Source organism: Oryctolagus cuniculus, chromosome 9 (assembly GCF_964237555.1).
Source record: "Oryctolagus cuniculus chromosome 9, mOryCun1.1, whole genome shotgun sequence".
Taxonomy (NCBI): Eukaryota; Metazoa; Chordata; class Mammalia; order Lagomorpha; family Leporidae; genus Oryctolagus; species Oryctolagus cuniculus.
In genome coordinates this window covers 104871308-104888585 of record NC_091440.1, presented here as the reverse complement: position 1 = coordinate 104888585, position 17278 = coordinate 104871308, and the positions used below count along the sequence as shown (strand labels likewise).

Sequence of the window (17278 nt, the reverse complement as noted above, 5' to 3'; positions counted from 1 at the left end):
CTCTACCTGTGTAGCCAGCATCCCATATGGGCGCCAGTTCTAGTCCCGGCTGCCCCTCTTCCAATTCAGCTCTCTGCTATGGCCTGAGAAAGTAGTAGAAGATGGCCCAAGTTCTTGGGCCCCTGCACCCGTGTGGGAGAACAGGAAGAAGCTCCTGGCTCCTAGCTCGGATTGGAGCAGCCCTGGCCGTTGTGGCCATCTGGGGAGTGAACCAACAGAAGGAAGACCTTTCTCTGTCTCTCCTTCTCACTCTGTAACTATGCCTCTCAAATAAATAAATAAAATCTTTAAACAAACAAAAATAAGCAAAGACAACTCAGAATGCCTGTAAGATGAGCAGGTGCAAGGGAGGGAAACAAGCTTTTTTGCTAGTTAAGGTTTGAACGTTCAAGAACACTTGTGTAGGAAAGAGGGTAGATTTGTTCCTCATTGCAGAAGATAAGCAAGCTCAATATAATTTAGTCTTCGATCAAATATTTACCAAGCACCAACTATACGTAAGTTAATAGTGAAGTGTACAATAATGGGTTGCCTGGAAAAACAGCACATTCTGTTGCAGAAGTATTTCTGCACAGCTGGAGTGAATTCTCAGGATGCTATAGAGAACACTGCCACCTTCAGCGGGAAAATGAGTGACATGGTCTCTAACACCTCTTGCGCTCTTAGGAGTCTGTGAGTCTGTGAATTCTCAAGAGTTTCAAAACTATGTGCAAAGGGGCCCCAGAATTCTTATTAGCAGCTGTGGGAATAATTTACCTACATTGAATACATGACCTCCTGTGCACAGATGTGCAAAGGGTGCCCCCATGTCACACTTTCTGCCTCAAAAGCAGCCTCCAATGTTATAAAAATCAAACCACTGAATTTCCCTAGAAATATGAAATCATAGTAGATAAATCTCAGAGACATACTTCCTTTCTGGATTGGGTAGGGCATCTGTTTAAATATAGGCAACACAGTCACGGTGGCACTGTTACGTGTCTGCCTTGCCCTCCAGACTTCAAGCTTCTTGGAAACAAAGATTATTCTATTTATCTTTGAATCTGTACTCAGCACGGTAGTTGGCATATGGTTCATTCTCTGAAATTTTTTGGTCAGCCTAAACTATCTCAGATCTCTTTCTTCAGTAGATTTGTACAAAACAATTCACTGTCCTCACTCTTATGAGGAATTAAAAAAAAAAAAAAAAGCTCACATGACAATCCAAGAAACCAGAAACCAATCAGATTGGTTTCTGCAAAAAGACAGGTCTGCTCTTTAACTGTTGATGATCTGCCCAGTAAGCTGGGCCTCCAGACCTCAGTCCATCAGGTCATGGTTAAATGTTAGTCATAACCCATCACAGGGAAGGACAATGCTTGGAAGGAGATTTGAACCACAGGATATTCTTAGGGCTGGGAAATACTGTATAGCCTCATCTCTGTGTCAGACTACAGAAATGAAAATGTATTAAGTTTTTGATAATAATACAGTACAAACATTGAATATAAATTGAACCTGGGGATTGCAAACCGACCAGTTTATCAGTCAACTTCCCAAAATTACTCTAAAAACTACAATTTCAAGTTTTTGATTGTAGACTAGTGTTTGAGTAACTTAAAGGATAATTTCAAAGCAAACTTGCCATCCGTGTCCCCAAGAGACTTAAAATCAAGATGAGACAAAAATACATGCATCCAAGATAATTAACACTGAAACTGTTGACTGGCAAAATGAGCTCAAGAGACAAAAATGCTGTGGGATTCCAGTGGGTCGAGTTCAGTGTTGAGAGCTGTGGGAACTGAACTGCATGTAAGATAAAATGAGCTTTCTGAATTTTTAGTTCATTTTAGTTCTCCAAAGCAACACTGACGGTAGCTCTGAGCTAGACTTATTATTTATGTTCATTCATGCAACAAGATACAAGCAATATGAAATATTTCAATTTTTTCTTATGTAGTTTACTACATGTAAAGGATAAGCATTTGCAAGATGTTGAGTAGGGGTTAAATATTATTGTTGGAAGCCAGATTGAATGCGTAAAGACACACAGCAGAGTTTTTGATAACCATAGAATTAGCCAAGACAGGGAAATTACGGATTCAGTCCCAGCAGAGTAATATTTTCCCAGCTATCACAATCTTTCCACAGAATTAGAATGAAATTTATAAACGGAAGGGACTTTACAGATTATCTGGTCCATTCTTAGCATTTTGCAAATGGGAAAACAGTACAGAGAAAACAACTGACTCATTCAAAGCCATGGCAGTATTTGTCGGGCAGCCCTGAGACTGGACCACTCCAAGACTCAGCATGTTCTCAGTGCTTGCTTCTTCTCTTTACCTATAGAGCTGCCAGAACTGAACAGAGGAACGAGTTCCCACTGTTTGGAGAAATGCACCTTGACTTTTATAGTCTACCATGGCCCTGGGAAGTAGCAGCAGGCAGCTCTTGATGCACAGTCTTAGCAGGGAAATCTGCATTCATCTTCCCCTGGTGTTACAGTGGCACAGCCCCATGTTTAGTTGATGGCCAAAATTCTAGCTGTGTGGTCTCCCAGTTAATTCCCAGATTTGTCCTTGATTCTCTGCTGTCCTCGGTATCATTACCTTGGTTGAGGCCCTCATCACCTCTTCTGACTTCTGGAAAAGGCAATGCTGTTTCATACTTTTGTTCTTTGTGCAGCCTCATTCATCTGCCCCTGACTCCGTGCCTGTCCTGCACATTCTTCAAGGATGGTTCTTCTCTGCTCAAGTGTGAAGACCTCTGCAGCTCTCTTGGCAGAGTTGGTTTAGTCACCACCTTGGAATGTGCCCCATGAGCTCTTACACAGGCCTCTGTTAATGCAGCCATCACATGCATTGTAATGGTCTGTTGCACACTGCTCCTCTCTCGGATACTGAGTTCTTGAAGGCAGAGTCTAGGTCTAGTTTCTTGGTGGAACTGTCTGGGCAAATGTTTGTAGAAAGAGAGGTGAGGGGGCTGGCATTGCGGTATAGCAGGTTAAGCCTTGGCCTGCGATGCTGGCATCCCATATGGCACCGGTTCAAGACCTAGCTGCTCTACTTCTGATCTAAGTCCCAGATAATGCACCTGGGAAAAGCAGTGAGAGAAGGCCCAAGTGCTTGGCCCCCTGTACCCGCGTGGGAGACCTGGATGCAACTTCTCCTGGCCTCCACCTGGCCGAACCCCAGCTGTTGTGGCCATTTGGGGAGTGAACCAGTAGATCTCTCTCTTTCTGTAACTCTGTCTTTCAAATAAAAAATAAATCTTAAAAAAATAAAAAAAGATGACAGGAAAGAAGGGAAGGAAGAAGTGAAACTATTATCAAAGAAACCATTTTTACTTTGTGTTTGCTTTTGCATAAGATTTTTCATACTGCTATGTGTGTAGTGTATATTTGTGTTAGATTTAACCTTCCCACTCACCTCTCCTAGCCCCACTCTTACCTACTACGGTTCATTTCTTCCAGATCCTCCTATATGCCTGAAATCAGACATGCAAGCATCTTACTTTTATTAAATAAGTAATATGGGTTAATACTACACACATTGTCCTACTGTATTTGCTCAATATATCGTGAACATACACAAAGATCTACCTCATTTCTTAACAACTATAGCACGTTCCATAAAACATGTGGACCTTATTTTTTAACTTCCCATTATATATGGACACGTTCTTGTTTTTGAATACTTATGCTGCAATAAGTGTTAATTTGACTTCAGTCTTCTAAAGAATGTCAAAATCATGGTGCCACCATCACTGATTATAGTGTCTGTGACAGCTTTCCAATGGAGCAATTGACAGAAACCATGGTACCATTTGTGTGGGACCCTGTTCTGCCTCCTGGTTCCCTTAGCCCTTGTTAGGGTTAGAGGTTGAGAAGGCAGTGACATGGCACACAGGAGAGTCTCAGTCTCTGCTAACCTAACGGAGTGTAAGTGTCCCTAGGTCCCTCAATTCACCTTCCACTTACATAAATTACCTCTTCAACTAGATTCCATAAGCTTCTGCAACTTTTCTCATCTTGCTGTGAATTATTCATAAAGCTGTGTTCTAAATGCATGTGCAAAATCAGCCAGATGAGGTCCTGGGAAAGCATTTCCACCAACTGTCCCCTTCTCTTTTTCTATAGGCATTGAAGTGTCCTAGTAGCCCACCAATACATGCGTATGGTGGGGGAATATTGTCACAGCCGGACACTGAGGTTTACTTCCCAGTTAGCTAGGCTAGAAGGGTCTTTTCGCTGGGTGTCTTAAACTCCTGGCCCCCTGGTCACCTCCTCTTCCTCCTCCTCTGGCTCCTGTTGCTTCCTCTGCCCTCCTGACCTCAGCTACCAGAAGGGAGATGAGGAGAAGCAAGCCTGGGCCTTCCTCCTGCCATCTTCCTTCCTTCAAGCCTCCCCACTTCCGACCAGCCCTGTGTGTGTGGTTTCACTCCTACTGCGGATTCATTTTTGGACTCTTCCCTCCTGCAGGACTCAAATGGATGCTAAAAAGCCACTGAAAAAAAGTGTGACTTCCTTCCCGATTTTGAAAACAAGGAAGAAGCAAAATTTCACCTCTGTGAAGGTAAAGGTCCTTTCATTTCTGCTGGGGTAGGAGGGTTCATCTTGAAGACCTGAGGCCAGCAACCCCGGGGGGTGGGGTGCGTTGCTGTGACCCGAATACCTCTGAGGACAGGATGAGGGCAAGGATGTGGCTACCATGCTGGCTGGCAAAGCCAGGCTAGGCTGGCTGGGAGTGGGGCCCACTTCCCAAGGGCAATCTAACAGGGGGCTTGTATTTGAGGAGCCCCTAGTACCTCCCTGGTGTCTGTTATCTGTCTTTTTTTTTTTTTATTAAATTTTTTTTGACAGGCAGAGTGGACAGTGAGAGAGAGAGACAGAGAGAAAGGTCTTCCTTTGCCGTTGGTTGTCCCTCCAATGGCCGGCGCGGCTGGCACACTGCGCTGATCCGATGGCAGGAGCCAGGTACTTCTCCTGGCCTCCCATGGGGTGCAGGGCCCAAGCACTTGGGCCATCCTCCACTGCACTGCCTGGCCACAGCAGAGAGCTGGCCTGGAAGAGGGGCAACCAGGACAGAATCCGGCGCCCCGACTGGGACTAGAACCCGGTGTGCCGGTGCCGCAAGGCGGAGGATTAGCCTAGTGAGCCGCGGCACCGGCCACGTTATCTGTCTTGCATACTGCAGCCACACCAGATGCTGAATAGCTCTCAGCGAGTATTTCAGGAAATTCCCAGGAAATGTCTGGGTTCTGCCTTGTTTTGTTTGCCTGACACACACAGTGTCTGACCTTTTCACTGTGCCTCAAGACCTAGGGAATTGCCCCAGCACCGAAGGTGAGAGTGTGACATGGTACCTTTGTCGTTACCATCTATGAAGGTGCTTCCAAAGGTTCATACGGGGGCTGGTGCTGTGGCGTGGAAGGCTAAGTCTCCACCTGCAGCGCCAGCATCTCATATGGGCACCTGTTCAAGTTCAGCTGTCCCACTCCCATCCAGCTCCCTGCCAATGTACCTGGGAAAACAGCAGAAGATGGCTCAAGTCCTTGGGCTTCTGCACCCATGTGGGAGGTCAAACAGAAACTCCTGGCTCCTGGCTCTGGCCTAGCACAGCCCCAGCCATTGCAGCCATTTGAGGAGTGAACCAGTAGATGGAAGACCTCTCTCACTCTCTCTCTCTCTCCCTCCCTCTGTCTCTCTCTCGTTCTTTATCTCTGCCTTTCAAATAAGTAAATACATCTTTAAAAAAAAGTTCATATGAAAATGGAATTTAAAAAATTCATTTTGGCATAAAATAAAAGTCTTCAAAAAGTTCATTGAAGCAACTATGCATGAATTTCAAATTTTTTTGCACCAAAAGGAACTTATCTTTTAATGCTGCTTTCCATGAACTTTTTGAAGTACCTGTCTATAAGACTAACTTTTTATTTAAGATCAACTTCTAAACCAGTTGTATTTTTCTTTTTTTAAAAATATTTTATTGATTTAATTTGAGAGGTAGAGTTATAGAGAGAGGGAGAGACAGGGAGAGAGGTCTTCCATCCATTGGTTCACTCCCCAAATGATCACAACGTCTAGAGCTGGGCCGATCTGAAGCCAGGAGCCAGGAGCTTCTTCTGGGTCTCCCATGTGAGTGCAGGGGCCCAAGGACTTGGGCCATCTTGTACTACTTTCCCAGGCCATAGCAGAGAGCTGAATTGGGAGAGAAGCAGTTGGGACATGAACCGGTGCCCATATGGAATGCTGGCACTGTAGGTGGAGGCTTAACCTGTTACGCCACAGCACTGACTCTACCAGTTGGTATTTTTCAATCTAATACCATTCCATTTGAATATTTTAGTTTGTTCAAAAGATCATATTGTTTGGAATCTTCATTCTGAAAGTTTTTTTTTTCTTTTTAAGATTCATTTATTGGGCTGGCACTGTGGCATAGTAGGTTTTATTTCATTTGAAGGGCAGAGTGACAGAGAAGGAGAGAGACGCAGAGAGATCTTGCATCCACTGATTCACTCGACAAGTGGCTACAACAGCCAGATCTGGGCTAGGCTGAAGCTAGGAGCTTGGAACCCCATCTGGGTCTCCCACATGAGAGACCGAGTACTTGGACCATCATCCACTGCTTCCCCAGGCACACTAGCAAGGAGCTGTATGGGAAGTGGAGGAGTCAAGACTCAAGCCAGCACCCTGAGAGGGGATGCTGGCATTGCCAGCAGAGGCTTAACCCACTGTGCCACAATGCTGGCCCATGTTCTAGAAATTTTGCATCAAACTTTAGCCCAAAGTAGTAAGGTTTGGCTTTCTGAAGCCTGCCCTGCATCACTGTCTGGGAGAGGCAGAGCTGACTAGACTCTCCAGGCCTGGTAAAAATCTTCCTTCCCATGGATCACCAACTCCTTAAAATTACGACTTGTGTCACTCCCTCCAAGCAGTGTTCTTGCTTTAACCCTAGCATTCTCCACCTCAGGATGAAAATGCATAGCAGTGGACCCCATGGCAAAGCCTATTGATCCAAGTTAAATTAATTTTAAGAAAATCAAATTCTACTGCAGCTACAGTGACAGAGATTGTCAAAGATAAAGGGGTGAGTGTTGTGGCACAGAGGGTTACGCCGCAGCTTGTGATGCCGGCGTCCCATATGGGAACGCTGGTTCAAGTCCTGGCTACTCTGCTTCCAGTGCAGCTTTCTGCTGATGCTCCTGGGCCAGCAGCAGAGAATGGCGACTACTTGGCCCCCTGCCACCCTTGTGGGAGACCAGGATGGAGTTCTGGGCCTTGCTTCCGGCCGGCCCAGCCCCTAATGTCATGGTCATTTGGGGGAGTGAACCAGTGGATGGAAGATTTCTCTCCCTTTGTCTCTCCCTCTGTCTGGCACTGCCTTTCAAACAAACAAACAAACAAATAAATCTTTTTATTTATTTATTTATTTACAGAGTGGACAGTGAGAGAGAGAGAGAGACAGAGAGAAAGGTCTTCCTTTGACGTTGATTCACCCTCCAATGGTCGCTGCGGCCAGCGCACCGCGCTGATCCAATGGCAGGAGCCAGGTACTTCTCCTGGTCTCCCACGGGGTGCAGGGCCCAAGCACCTGGGCCATCCTCCACTGCACTCCCGGGCCACAGCAGAGAGCTGGCCTGGAAGAGGGGCAACCAGGACAGAATCCGGTGCCCCGACCGGGACTAGAACCCGGTGCGCCGGCGCCGCTAGGCGGAGGATTAGCCTAGTGAGCCGCGGCACTGGCACAAATAAATCTTTAAAAAAAAAAAAAAAAACATGCACCACATTCAACATCAATTCATTTATGTTGTTTTCTACCATGTAACCACCATGAAGTGCACAATATCACTTTTTTATTTCTAACTATTCTGGTGAGCCTTAAATAAATGCCTTTTCATTGTCTACTGATTTGCCCCAATAGACTTCTCATCATTGTATTTAGTAGGTTTAAGGAAGGAGATGGAAACATATCAATAACTTGCCTCTGTATATGAAATTTTGAGCTCTAGTGGACAATTATGTTAATTGGAGGATGAAAATGAATTATATGAATTATAACCTCTTCACCAAAAAAACTTGGGTGAGAGAGCTGTAGTTCTCAGCATTCCAACTGCCACAAGCAGATGTAGAAACAATATTTGAAATACTTAAATAAATTAATGATCATTTATATTTTTCATAGTATTTAATATTATAAATTATAAACAAAATTTATAATAACCATCAAATATTTAAATACCTTATAAATAGCTATACCTCAGCCAAGGGTGCATTAGAATATGACTTTTTAGAAATATTTATTTTATTTATTTGAAAGGCACAGTTAAAGAAAGGCAGAGGCAGAAAGAGAGAGAGGTCTTCCATCCACTGCTTCACTCCTCAAATGCTGCAATGGCTGGAGCTGGGTGGATCCAAAGCCAAGAGCCTGGAGCTTCTTCTGGGTCTCTTGCATGGATTCAGGGACCCAAAGACTTAGGCCATCTTCTGCTGCTTCCCCAGGCACATTAGCAGGGAGCTGGATCGGAAATGGAGCAGTCGGGACTTGAACCGGTGCCCGTTTGGGATGTTGGCATTGCAGGTGGCGGCTTTACCAGCTACGCCACAGTGCCAGCCCCTAGAATGTGATTTTTAAAAACTAATTTCACCTGCCTTTTAGCCAACAGTGTGTTCCTCTATATTGTGATGTGGGTTTCTTTTCATAAAGCCCCATTCATCTGGCTGAACTCTGAAAAAAAGTTAGAAGGCCATCTACCTGTGAGAGTTCTTTGTCTTTAATGCCCACGGAGATGCCCATCCATTCTGCTTAACCATCAGGGATCAAGGAACTCTCCCAGGGCCCTCAGTGCCCTTCAGGAGAATGCTCTGCGTTGTAGCTGATCCTACAGCACAGCTAACTACGCAGCCATCTGAGCTAGTAAGCTGCAGGCCATCTGGCTTCTGTCTGTCTCTAGTCAAAGAGAATGGCGCTGCTGGGCTCAGACCAGCTAGTAGGGATCCAAGGTCTCAGATTAGGCCATGCTGGAAGGAGACCCTGGGGACCTGGGGCCTGGGGCCTGGGGCCTGGGGAAGGGAGCTCTGTTCATTTAGGGTATTGCTTTACCATCTTCCTGACCATTGATGAGTAGGTGCTGCAAAGTAGATCTGGAATCTTGCCAAAATGCATTTTCTGTTTTTAGCACTGGACACACAGGGACTTTTTCTCTGTTAATTTTCTTAAATCCCCCCTGAATCGTTCGATTGCTAAATGCCACCTCTTTAGCTAGGCCTGCCTTTCCCAGCCTTTCACATCATGTATTTGTTTACTTGTTCATTATCTGCCTCACCCTCCAGAAGCCCATGTCTAATAAGTAGCCATGGGCCACATGGGGCTGTGGAGCCCTTCACAGATCTTCCGGCCAAGGGAGGTTGTGTTGTAAGTGTGAACACCAGACTTCAAAGACTTTGTGAAACGAATGCAAAATCGCTTACGAATAGCTTTTTAATGGGGTGAATTTCACAGTATATCAATGAATACCTTGATAAAGCTAAAATACTTTAATATTGATTCATGTGAAAATAAGATTCTGTATGTATTGTGTTCAATAGCTATATTATTGAAATTAATTTCACCTGTTTTCTCTTTTACTTCTTTTAATGTGGCTATTAGAGAATTTAAAATTGTGCAGGTGGGTTGCACGCCTAATCTTTCTATTGGAAAGTGCTGCTCTAGATTGGACGTTCCGCAGTGGCAAAGGTATCCTTGGACTGCTGCGTTGCTGAGCCTCCAGCACCTCGGACAGTGCCTGGCACAGCCTTGCACTTGCTTTGCCCTTGTGGAATGAAAACCGGAAGCCTGTATGTTCATTTGTCCTGTCTGACTCTTTATCGAGTGCCAACTCATTTCAGACATTTTTTGGGTGCTTAGGATACACTGGGCAAAACAGACCAAAAAAACTTTCATGTGTCTTCAAATACAGATTCATTGCGGAAGACTAGATGTTTCCATTCAAGGCCAAGCATGATAAGGACCAGCCCTCATTTTCTATGTTGCTAAAAAGTTGAGAGTGAATGGTTTAGTGGTTCCTAACCTGCCTTGTATATTTAGAGGTACCCAAGGAAATTTTATAGACTACTGAAACCAGAATTTCTAGGAGTCACAGGCTTATTTTTATTTATTTTATTTTATTATTTTTAAATATTTATTTATTTACTTGGAAGAGTTACATAGAGAAAGAAGAGAGGCAGAGAAAGAGAGAGAGAGGGAGAGAGGTCTTCCATCTGCTGGTTCACTTCCCAGTTAGCCGCAACACCCAGAGCTGTGCCTGTCTGAAGCCAGGAGCCAGGAATTTCTGGGTCCCCACGTGGGTGCAGGGGCCCAAGGGCTTGGGGTATCTTCCTCTGCTTTCCCAGGCCATAGCAGAGGGCTGGATCAGAAGTGGAGCAGCCAGACTAAAACTGGTGCCCATATGGGATTCTGGCACTGCAGGCGGTAGTTTTACCTGCTACGCCATAGCGCCTGCCCTGGCTTGTTTTTAAAGCTCTTTGCTATCCTGTGGAGACAGATGTCTTTAAATACACTGACTGTGAAAGCTTAGTTAGGTCATTAAGTCTCCGGCTCTTTACTGGTTGTAAGACGAATTATCCATACAGCCCCTGATGGCATTTCTCTTAATGTGCACTCTGGCTGATGCTGAGAGTCTAATAAATATCGATTCCTTTTATCATTTCCCTCCCCTCCTCTCTTCCCATGTAACAGAAAGTGGTTTCCTCTAACAGACAGGCTTGAAAGTGAATCTCACACAGAGGAGTATCATTTCTGTGTCTCATGAGCACTCCATATACAAAAACACAAAAATGAAACAAAACAAAACAAACCCTGAGCTGACCATTTGGTGTTGCAAAGGAATGCAAACTACAATCAAAGCTGAAGAGAGAACAAAAAACAGAGGCTTCACTTGCCAGTGGGGTCTAGGTTTTTGGGGTAATGCACGAGTGTATATGGTTACGAACTCACCTTTTTTTTTTTTTTTTAAACATTTACTTATTTGTTTGAAAGTCAGAGCTACAGAGAGAGCAGGAGAGATAGAGAAACATCTTCCATCTGCTGATTCATTCCCCAGATGGCTGCAATGGCCAGGGCTGGGCCAGGTGGAAGCCAGGGGCCTGGAGTTTCATCCTGGTCTTCCACTTGGGTGCAAGGGCCCAACCACTGGGTCATCTTCCGCTGCTTTCCCAGGCGCATTAGCAGGGAGCTGGGCCAGAAGTGGAGCAGCTGAGACTTGAACCAGTGCCCATATAGGATGCTGGCACTGCAGGTGGTGGCTTGACCTGCTTTGCTACGACGTGGGCCCCAACTCACCTTTTCAGTGCCTATGGGGCCTCCGACTAGAAGGACTTGCATCGATCCCAGAAGTAAAACGCTAAAACATTGACAGTATAATCACGACCAGCCAGTCTCAGCTCAACGACACTGGTGGCTCAACGACAGACAGGGATATGCCACTGTGGCGTCTCCATGGGCCACAGGGAGCGGGATCTGGAGTGCTGCAGGAGGACAGGGCTTACCTGTTTTTCTCCATGCTGCCCAGGGCCCCACTCTTCCTCCTAAGATCTACATGGTAAGTACCGCTTTCTGTGCCCTGCACTCCCGCTGGTGCTCTAATCTGGACCTGCAATTGCCATGAGAAGGCTGTGAGGACCACAACCCTAAGGGGAGTGAATCTGAGCTCTAGAACTAATCAGAGCCAATAGGTGCTCCTGGGCAAAGCTGCTTCTTCAGGCCACGGAAGGGAGCATGTGTTCCACACTGGAGGTGGCGATAAGGAGATGCTGGAAACAGAGCAGCCCTGCCCTCCCTACCCATGTTTAGCTTTATTGTATTTGTGCCTTTCACTGATGTTGAGGTAGTCATCATCCCCATTCCACCAGGGGGAAATTGAGACCCAAAGAGGTGAAGCAAGGTACCTAGCATCATTCTGCTAATAAAAAGCTGGAGTCAGGATTCAGATCTTATCCTGTAATTCATGAATGCTTTTTAAAGTTTGTTTTTGATTATTAAATGTTGAGTAGGTATAAAGTAATATTAAAGATCCATAGGTAAGGTATAAAGAGTCATACAGAGGTGGGTATTTGGCCTAGTGGTCAAGACATGTGCCATTATCAGGGCACCTGGGTTTGATTTCCTGGCTCCAGCTTCCTGCCAATGCAGACCCTGGGAGGCAGCAGATAAAGGCTCAATTAATTGGGTCGCTGCCACCCCCATGGGAGACCCAGGTGGAATTCTCCACTCCCAGCTTCAGTCAGGCCCAGCTCAATCCACTGCTGGAATCTGGGGTGGGGAGTAAGTGAACCAGCAGACGGGAGTTCTGTCTGTCCCTCTGAAAAATATGAATATATATGAAGAATAAGAATACAAAGAACCCCTCTGTGTGTATCCAATGCAAAATTAAGAAAGAAGCCCCATGTGTCCTCCCTCCGTGTTGTATCTCATCCGTTCATCATCCCTCTGGGATAACTGCGCTTTTGAACTTTACGGTTATTATTCCATTGCTCCTTGTTACGTGTTTCTCCACCTCCTGAAGTCCGACTTGGTTGCTTTTGCATGATTTTGTGTTTGATATACGTGTATGGGGACTCAGACTGTTCAGCGCCCCTCTGTACCTTGCTTGTATGTTCGGGAATAAGCCAGCCCTCACTGGCACAGTACCTGGCTGGCTTTTACTTGAATGGATCAGGCCTTTGGGCTGATTATTATCTCAAGCACTCATTACCCTGAGCCTTTAGATGGTATGACTGTCACCTTTGTTCTTTTTTTTTTTTTAAGATTTATTTTATTTATTTGAAAGAGTTACAGAGAAAGAGAGAGATCCTCTGTCTGCTGGTTCACTCCCCAAATGGCTATAATGATTGGAGCTGGGCTGATCCAAAGCCAGGAGCCAGGAGCTTCTTCTGGTTCTCCCAAGTGGATGTAGGGGCCCAAGGACTTGGACCATCCTCTGCTGCTTTTCCAGGTGTATTAGCAGGGAGCTGGATCAGAAGTGGAGCATCTGGGACTCGAACTGGCGCCCATATGGGATGCCAGCGCTGCAGGCCTGGGTTTTAACCGCCCACCCTGATCTCTGTTCTTGAGCTACAAGTTAACTGCTGGATTCCATTGTATGGTCATACCATACCTTTTGTCAGTTTTACAGTTGATGAACATTTAGGTTTTATTCATGTGTTTTTGCTATTAAAATATGAATAGTCTTGTGCATGTCTTCTAAATGCATGTGTGCAGACATTTCTAGGTATTTACCCAGGAGATAAATTGCTAGGCAACAGGGTGCATGAAATCTTAACTAGATAATTCCAAATCGTTTTTTTTTAAATATTTATTTTATTTATTTGAAAGACAGAGTTAGAGAGAGAGGCAGACCCAGAAAGAGAGAGTTACTCCATCCACCAGCTTATTCCCCAAATGGCTGCAAAGGCCAGAGCTGAGCTGATACAAAACCAGGAGCTAGGAGCTTCTTCCAGGTCTCCCACGTAGGTGCAGGGGCCCAAGGACTTGGGCCATCCTCCACTGCTTTCTCGGGCCATAGCACAGAACTGGATCGGAAGTGTAGCAGCTGGGACTCAAACTGGCACCCATATGGGATTCCAGCACTGTGGGCCAGGGCTTTAACCTGCTGCACCATAGCACCAGCCCCAAACTGCTTTTCAAAACAACCAGTGGTGTATTTGAGTTCCAGTTGTTGTATGCCCTTTTTATTGTCTGATATCATGTGACTTAATTTGCATGTTGATGATTTTATAAATGAGATGGAACGTCCTAGCCTGTGTTTACTGGCCATTTCTGCTTCCTGGTCTTTGGAGTGTGTGGCCGTGCCTTTATTGCTTAAGTAACTTTTCTATTGTGCTGTCACTTTCTTATTGACTTGTAGAATATTTTGTATATTCTTTCTCCTAATCCTTTGCCAGTGTTATGTGCTGCAATGCCTTCCCCCCATTACCCTTCACAGCTTCTCTGACTATTAACATTTGCATTAGTGTATAGTTAAAATTGCTAAACCAACATTAACTCTAGTCCATAGTTTACCTAAGGATTCACTTTGGTGTTATATGTTCTATGGGTTTTAACAAATGCACAATGTCCTGTGTCCTTCACTCTATATACCATACTATTCTGTATAGAGACACTATACTGTAGTGTGACACAGTTAGTTTCACTGCCCTAAAAGTTCCAGCTATTCCAACTACTGATTCCTCTCTCCTTTTTCACTAAAACCCTCTTTTTACTGTCTTGGTAATTTTCCTTTTCCAGAATGTTATATAGTTGGAATCCCTTTCAGACTAACATCTTTCAATAAACAATATATCATTAAAGCTCCTCCCTCTGTATCTTTTTGTAGCTTCATAGTTCATTTCCTTTTATTACTGAACAATACTGCATTGCATGCATGGATTACCAGTTTGTTCATCCATTAACCTACTGAAGGACATTTTGGTGGCATCCAATTTTTTGACAGTTATAGATAAAGCTATTGTGGACATTCCATGTGTTAGTTTTTGTGTAGAAATGTTTTCGGTTCATTTGGGGGAAATACTAAGGAGGATGATTGGTTGTGTTAAGGCTACTTTTAGCTTTGTAAGAAACTGTAGAGCTGTCTTCTGAAGCAGCTGTACCATTTTGCCTTCTCACTGCTGGTGACTGAGAGTTCCTGCTGTGCCTCATCCTTGCCAGTATTTGGTGCTGTCGGGGTTTTGAATTTTAGATGTTCTAACAGGCATGTGATTGCATCTCATTGTTTTAATTTGCAGTTACTAAATGACGTCATGATGAGTATATTCTTCCTATGCTTACATGTGTCTCTTCTTTGTAGAGGTGTCTGTTAAGATCTTTTGCTCATTTTTTTGTAAAGATTTATTTTATTTATTTGAAAGTCAGAGTTACATAGAGAGAGAAGGAGAGGCAGAGAGAGAGAGAGAAAGAGAGAGAGGTCTTCCATCTACTGGTTCACTCCCCAACTGGCTGCAACAGCCGGAGCTGCGCCTATCCGAAGGCAGGAGCCAGGAGCTTCTTCTGCATTTCCCATGCGGGTGCAGGGGCCCAAGGACTTGGGCCATCTTCCACTGCTTTCCCAGGCCATAGCAGAAAGCTGGATGCAAAGCGGAGCAACCGGGACTTGAACCAGCGCCCATATGGGATGCTGACACCGCAGGTGGCGGCTTTACCCACTGTGCCACAGCGCCGCCCCCCCTCCTTGTAAAGATTTATTTTAGCTTTTGCTCTTTTTAAAGATTAGATTGCTTTCTTGTTGAATTTTAAGGATTCTTTACGTAGTTTAGATACATGTACTTAGTCAGATGTGTGTTTTGCACAAACTTTCTCCTCACCTGTGTCTTGTCTTTCCTTCTCTTAACAATACCTTTTGGAGAGCAGAAGTTTTATTTTTTAATTTTTTTAAAGTAGCTGGGATAAGTCTTTTTTTTAAATTTATTTGAAGGTCAGTTACACAAAGAGAAGGAGAGGCGGGGGAGGGGGGGTCTTCCATCCGATGGTTCACTCCCCAATTGGCCACAATGGCTGGAGCTGCGCCAATCCGAAGCTGAGAGCCAGGAGCTCTCATGTCTCCCATATGGGTGCAGGGGCCCAAGGACGTGGGCCACTTTCTACTGATTTCCCAGGCCATAGCAGAGAGCTGGATCAGAAGTGGAGCATCCGGGTCTAGAACCAGCACCCATATGGGATGCCGGCACTGCAGGCAGCGGCTTTAGCTGCTATGCCACAGTGTTGGGCTGGAGAGCAGAAATTTTAATGTAACAAAACCCAACTTACCATTTTTTTCTTTCATGATCCTGCTTTTTGCATTATATCACCAAAACCAAGGTCACCTAGATTTTCTCCTATGCTATCTTCTGGAAACAGTTTTGCCATTTACATTTAGGTCTGTGAGCCATTTTGAGTGAGTTTTTATGAGGTGATCAGATACTAGTTCTATGTCTAGATTCATTGTGTGTCTCTGTGTGAATGTCCAGTTTCCAGAAGCATGGTTGAAGAGATTCCTTCTTCTACTGAACTACTTTTGTTCCTTTTTCAGTGATCAATTGACTCTACAAGGGTACTTTGAAAAGCTTGTGAAAAATGGAACTAAATAAGTTTATTCTGGTGAAAAAGTGTTTGAAATCCATGCATAGTTTTTTCACAATACACAATTTCCATGAACTTTTTGAAGATGCCTTAGTAGTTGTGTTGGTCCATGTATAGGCCTTCTTGTATCTGTCCCACTCATATATTTGCTCTTCAATGCCACACTATCTTGATTACTGTAGCTTGAAATCAGATAATCAGTTCTTCAGTTTTGTCTTCAGTTAGCATTGGCTGTCCCTGGTCCTTTGCCTCTCCATGTGACCTTACAATCAATTTCTTGCTAGCTATCTATCGGAAAATGTGATGAAATTTTGACTGAGACTGTATTGAATCCACAGATCAAGTTGAGAAGAACTAAAATCTTAATATCAAATCTCCCTAGCCACAAACATGAAAAAATCTTTCTACTGATTTAGCTCTTCTTTGATTTCTTCCTTCAGAGCTTTGTAATTTTATTTACATAATTTTGTACATATTTTGTTAGTTAGATTTGTGGCTAAATATTTCCATTTCTTGAGGATACTAATATAAATGATGGTGTGCTTTTACATTCCAATTTTTTCATTGCTGGCATTTAGGAAAGCGATTGACTTTTGTATGTTAATATTGTATCCTGTAGCCATGCTATAATGTTGGGTTGTCTCTTTATTCCCTTATGTCATCTTTAGATGAACAGAAGTAGTAAATTAAAAACAGGTACAGTAGGTATGACGTTGTGACACCGGGGGTTTAGCTGCCACTTACGATGTTGGCATCTCATATTAAAGTGCTGGTTCCCTGCCCACTCACCGGGGAAGGCAGCAAAAGATAGCCCAAGTACGTGGGCCCCTGCCACCCATGTAAGAAACCAGGATGCAATTCCCGGTTTCTGGCTTTGGCCTGGCCCAGCCCTAACTGTTGCAGCCATTTGGGGGGTGAACCAGCAGGCGAAGGATCTCTCTCTCTCTCTCTCTCTCTTTGTCCTTCTGTCTGTTTCTCTCTCTCTCTCTCTCATTGTTTCTCCCTTTCCTTTCTGTCACTCTGCCTTTCAAATAAGTAAATAAATAAATAAATCTTTCAAAAAATAAAAGTAGGCACATTTATGGATAGCACTTTTTGTCTTCAGAAATCAATCTTCACTCAAATAATAAAGATATAGGTATTGCCTTTGAAGAGTTTTGTAACTTTGCCTTTCATCAGCTTTGAGAATT

General features: G+C 44.3%; 2 protein-coding genes across 2 annotated transcripts in view; both read left to right on the top strand.

Annotated features, from left to right (window-relative positions):
* The window catches only part of DYRK4 (dual specificity tyrosine phosphorylation regulated kinase 4), a gene marked incomplete in the record, with an annotated part of 59175 nt that overhangs the window by 1447 nt on the left and 40450 nt on the right, over positions 1-17278 (top strand). The window contains 1 exon segment of the mRNA XM_070049351.1: positions 4460-4553. Within this exon segment, the coding sequence (XP_069905452.1) occupies positions 4460-4553 (94 nt within the window).
* RAD51AP1 (RAD51 associated protein 1) overlaps positions 1-17278 on the top strand; it is a 57535-nt gene that overhangs the window by 24226 nt on the left and 16031 nt on the right. Inside the window, exon 10 of the mRNA XM_051850213.2 lies at positions 4460-4553. Within this exon, the coding sequence (XP_051706173.1) occupies positions 4460-4488 (29 nt within the window). The 3' untranslated portion in view covers positions 4489-4553. The remainder of the gene's footprint in view (positions 1-4459; positions 4554-17278) is intronic.